Raw genomic sequence first — 3,987 nt, 5'->3', positions numbered from 1 at the left:
CAAGAGCGCATTTGCTAAATCATTACCTGTGCCGTTAAGATTAGCTGTTCCTGCGAGAATAAGATCTTCAACATTTGCAGCTAAAGTATGATTAACACTTGCGAAGACACGGTCAGTACCTTCATTTACTTGTTCAGTAACAACATCATTAATATTATCTACATAATAGGTGTCATTGCCTAAACCACCAACCAGAGTATCAACCCCGGCACCACCGTCTAGACTATCATTACCTATACCACCATAAAGTAAGTCATTGCCTAAGCCGCCAAATAGAGCGTCATTGCCTAGACCACCATATAGCGTATCATTACCTGCACCACCGTCTAGACTGTCATCACCAGCAGCACCATCTAGAATATTACTTAATGAGTTACCAACTAAAGTATTGGCTAAATCATTACCTGTTCCGTTAATGCTTGATGTACCCAATAGAATCAGACTTTCAACATTTGCACTTAAAGTATAGCTAGCTGTAGCGTAAACACGATCAACGCCCTCTCCAGCAAACTCGCTAACTACATCATTAGTGTTATCAACATAGTAGTTATCATTTCCGAGACCACCAAGTAAGGTGTCTACACCAGCACCACCATCCAACGTATCATCGCCCAAACCACCAGATAAAATATTATTACCTGCATTACCAAGTATTGAGTTAGCTAAGTCATTACCTGTACCGTTAATATTAGCAGTACCTGACAAGATTAAGTTTTCTACATTAGCGCTTAAAGCATAACTTACGCTCGCAAAGACTCGATCTAATCCTTGACCTACTTGTTCAGATACTACGTCTCCAATATTATCAACAATATAAGTATCACTGCCAAGACCACCAATTAAGGTATCAGCACCAGCGCCACCATCTAGGGTATCATTACCAGCACCACCATCTAAAATGTTAGCTCCAGCATTACCAAGCAACGAGTTGTCTAACTCATTACCCGTTCCATTAATGTTTAATGTGCCATATAAAATTAGATTTTCGAGATTACTTCCTAATGTATAAGTAATATTTGAAAATACTCGGTCAACCCCTTCATTAAGTAGTTCAGTTACAACATCACCAGAATTTTCAATGATATAAGTATCATTCCCTAAACCACCAATTAATGTATCTGCGCCAGCCCCACCATTTAAGGTATCATTTCCTTCACCAGTGATAATTGAATCATTAAGATTACTACCAACAATTGAGTTATCACTGCTGTTACCGTAAATAACAATGCTATCAAGCGGATTATTAAAATTATTGAAGGTTGTTGCTGATAAATTTAAATTCTGGGTATCCAAGTGAATTTCATATCGTTCAGCTACATCTGCACGATCAGTACCATTCACTGTAGTGAAATTTCCAGCATTCAACTGAGATGAGTTTACAATAATTGTTGAAGTACCATTAACAATCGGTTCTTTCAATGTTAGAGCTTCAACACTATTTAAATTAATCGTACGCAAATCAAAATTGAAATTGGCGTGTGGATCAATAACTAAAGTATCTGTACCATCCCCACCATCATAGCTCTCACCAGCCTCTAAATCGGTAACTGCTGTAATGATAAGAGTATCATCTCCCAAACCACCATATAGCTCATCAGTACCTGCACCACCAATCAATGTATCCGCACCTAAACCACCAATAATGGAGTCATTACCCTGACCGCCATTTATATATAGCTGACCACCCGATGATGAAAAGTCTAGGTTATCGCCTGATGATGAACCAAGAACAATACCAGTGAATTGATCACCATATTCAGTTCCTGTAGTCAGATCACGGACATCAAATGTCGTTCCAACAGATGCTGTAATTACAATCCCTTCATCATCACTACGACTTGCATTTCCAGTTAATCCATCCGTACCATCTTCAGCTTGGATTCGAACTGCTAATCCACCATCTTGAGAAGGTGTGCTGTTGCTATCAAGAGCAGAACCATTTCCTACTTCGCTACCTGTCAAAGTAATACGGATTTGGCTAGCACTTGTATTGACATTTAAGTAATCCAAGCTTTCTTTAAGATCTACTTTATAAGGAAGTTCTTCACCTGGAGCGGCAGTATCTAAATTAAGAGTGTACGTATCTTGACTAGGAGTACCAACGATAGAAGTCCCATCAATATCATTTACATTCAACGTAATCGTTTGTGTCGTGCTTCCACCAGCATTATCCGTAACAGTAATATCAAAGCTATAACTAGATTTTGTTTCATAGTCTGCTGCTGTATTTAAAGTCACGACACCATTTGCATCAATAGAGAATGCTGCTGCATCAATACCACTCAAACTATAGCTCGTTATAACATCATTTTGATCTATATCAGTTGCTACAGTCGTATAAACTACTGCACCCGCGCTAGCTGCACCTTCATCAATACTCACAATACTACCACTTGTAATAGTTGGAGCATCATTATTACCCGTAATCGCAATTGTGATTACTTGGTCGACTGTACCACCATGCTGATCGCTAACAGTAACTGTAAATGTCTCATACACGACATCATCGATACCTAATGCTTGTGTCAAACTATTGTTTACACTGTAGTTCCATTGAATACTACCATTACCAAGCCCAGTTGCTGGATCAACAACTGTTGCGGTTAGTATTCCACCTAAACTATTTCCACTATCAGGACTAATACTAACGCTATGACTATCACTAAGATCAACATCATCAAAGGTAATTAAGCCGAAGTCATTCAGATTACCAGCGCTAATAGCGAAATCTTCGATCACAACCCCATTCACATCAGCTGCACTTACAGTAGGAGCGTCATTTGTCCCTGTAACTGTTATGCTTGCAGTTTGATGCACGATAGCACCATGTATATCCTGAATATCGTAGCCAACTTGGATAACTGTTTGTTCGCCAATAGCTAAATGATCAAAGGCTATATGAGTTGGGTCAATAGTTAAATCATAACCACTTAAGCTAACACCATCTGGTAGTGATGTACCACTTGCACCGCCATCAAGACTATATGTAATGTTAATGATACTTAGAGTTGCTGTTTCACCATGATCAACATCACTTGCGCCACTCAATAAATCTACAGTTGAAGCTGGATCATTTTCCGCAACTGTCGTCGCCAGTGCAGCAACAACCGTAGGTGCATCATTGCTACCTTCAATCGTAATATTAAGTACAGCTCGATCAGAACTTAAACCATCTGTAACACGATAATTAAACGACTCTGTTAGTGTCTCGCCAACCGCTAGACTATTCACCAAAGGATTTGTATTATTTAAAACATATGAGTAAGTACCATTACTATTAAGAGTAAGGCTACCATATAGACCAACCAAAGCCGTTCCAATGCTACCTAAAGTCCCTGCACCCTCAATATTACCCGTGTAGATTTGGTTTACTTGTAAAACAGTACCCAAATCTACATCTAAATCATTGGTTAGCACATTACTTGAAAGAACAATACTATCTTCAGCAGCTATCTCGTTATCATCTACTGCAATTGGAGCATCATTACGTCCATGTACACCAACTGTTACGATTTGACTTGTAATACCACCATGACCGTCATCAATTAAAATAGTGAATGACTCAGGATAAGTATGTGCAGCTGCTTGCTGTGCCGTAGTATTTGATAAAGTATAAGTCCATTTAACAGTACCATCACCCGCGGCTATTGCAGAATCAGTAATGACCGCAGTTAACGTACCACCTAAAATGTTGCCACTATCTGCCACCACACTAACGGTATGATCATTACCTAACTCGATATCATCGAAGTGAATAAAACCAAAGTCACTTAAATTACCAGCACTAACTGCAAAATCTTCAATTACCGCGCCATTGTCATCGGCACTGATAATTGTCGCTGCATCATTTACACCATTAATAGTTACAGTCACTGTTGCAACATTCGAATCTACTGTTCCATCATTCGCAAGGTATTGGAAAGTTACAACTCGACTTTCACCATCCGCTAATCCTTGATCAGCTGCTTGTGGAGCAAGACTAAATGT

General features: G+C 39.2%; 1 protein-coding gene across 1 annotated transcript; it reads right to left on the bottom strand.

Moving 5' to 3' along the window:
- Positions 1-26: 26 nt before the first annotated feature.
- LOC116351947 (alginate lyase 7-like) lies at positions 27-3,893 on the bottom strand (the record flags this gene model as incomplete). The annotated part of the gene is made up of 1 exon (XM_031784102.1): positions 27-3,893. A coding segment is annotated over one exon (3,867 nt), but the record flags the coding sequence as incomplete, so codon positions are not given.
- Between the last annotated feature and the right edge of the window lie 94 nt (positions 3,894-3,987).

The sequence above is a fragment of the Contarinia nasturtii genome, unplaced genomic scaffold (assembly GCF_009176525.2).
Source record: "Contarinia nasturtii isolate CC-2019 unplaced genomic scaffold, AAFC_CNas_1.1 Cnas_scaffold_6648, whole genome shotgun sequence".
Classification (NCBI taxonomy): Eukaryota; Metazoa; Arthropoda; class Insecta; order Diptera; family Cecidomyiidae; genus Contarinia; species Contarinia nasturtii.
This window is presented reverse-complemented; position numbering and strand designations above follow the sequence as displayed.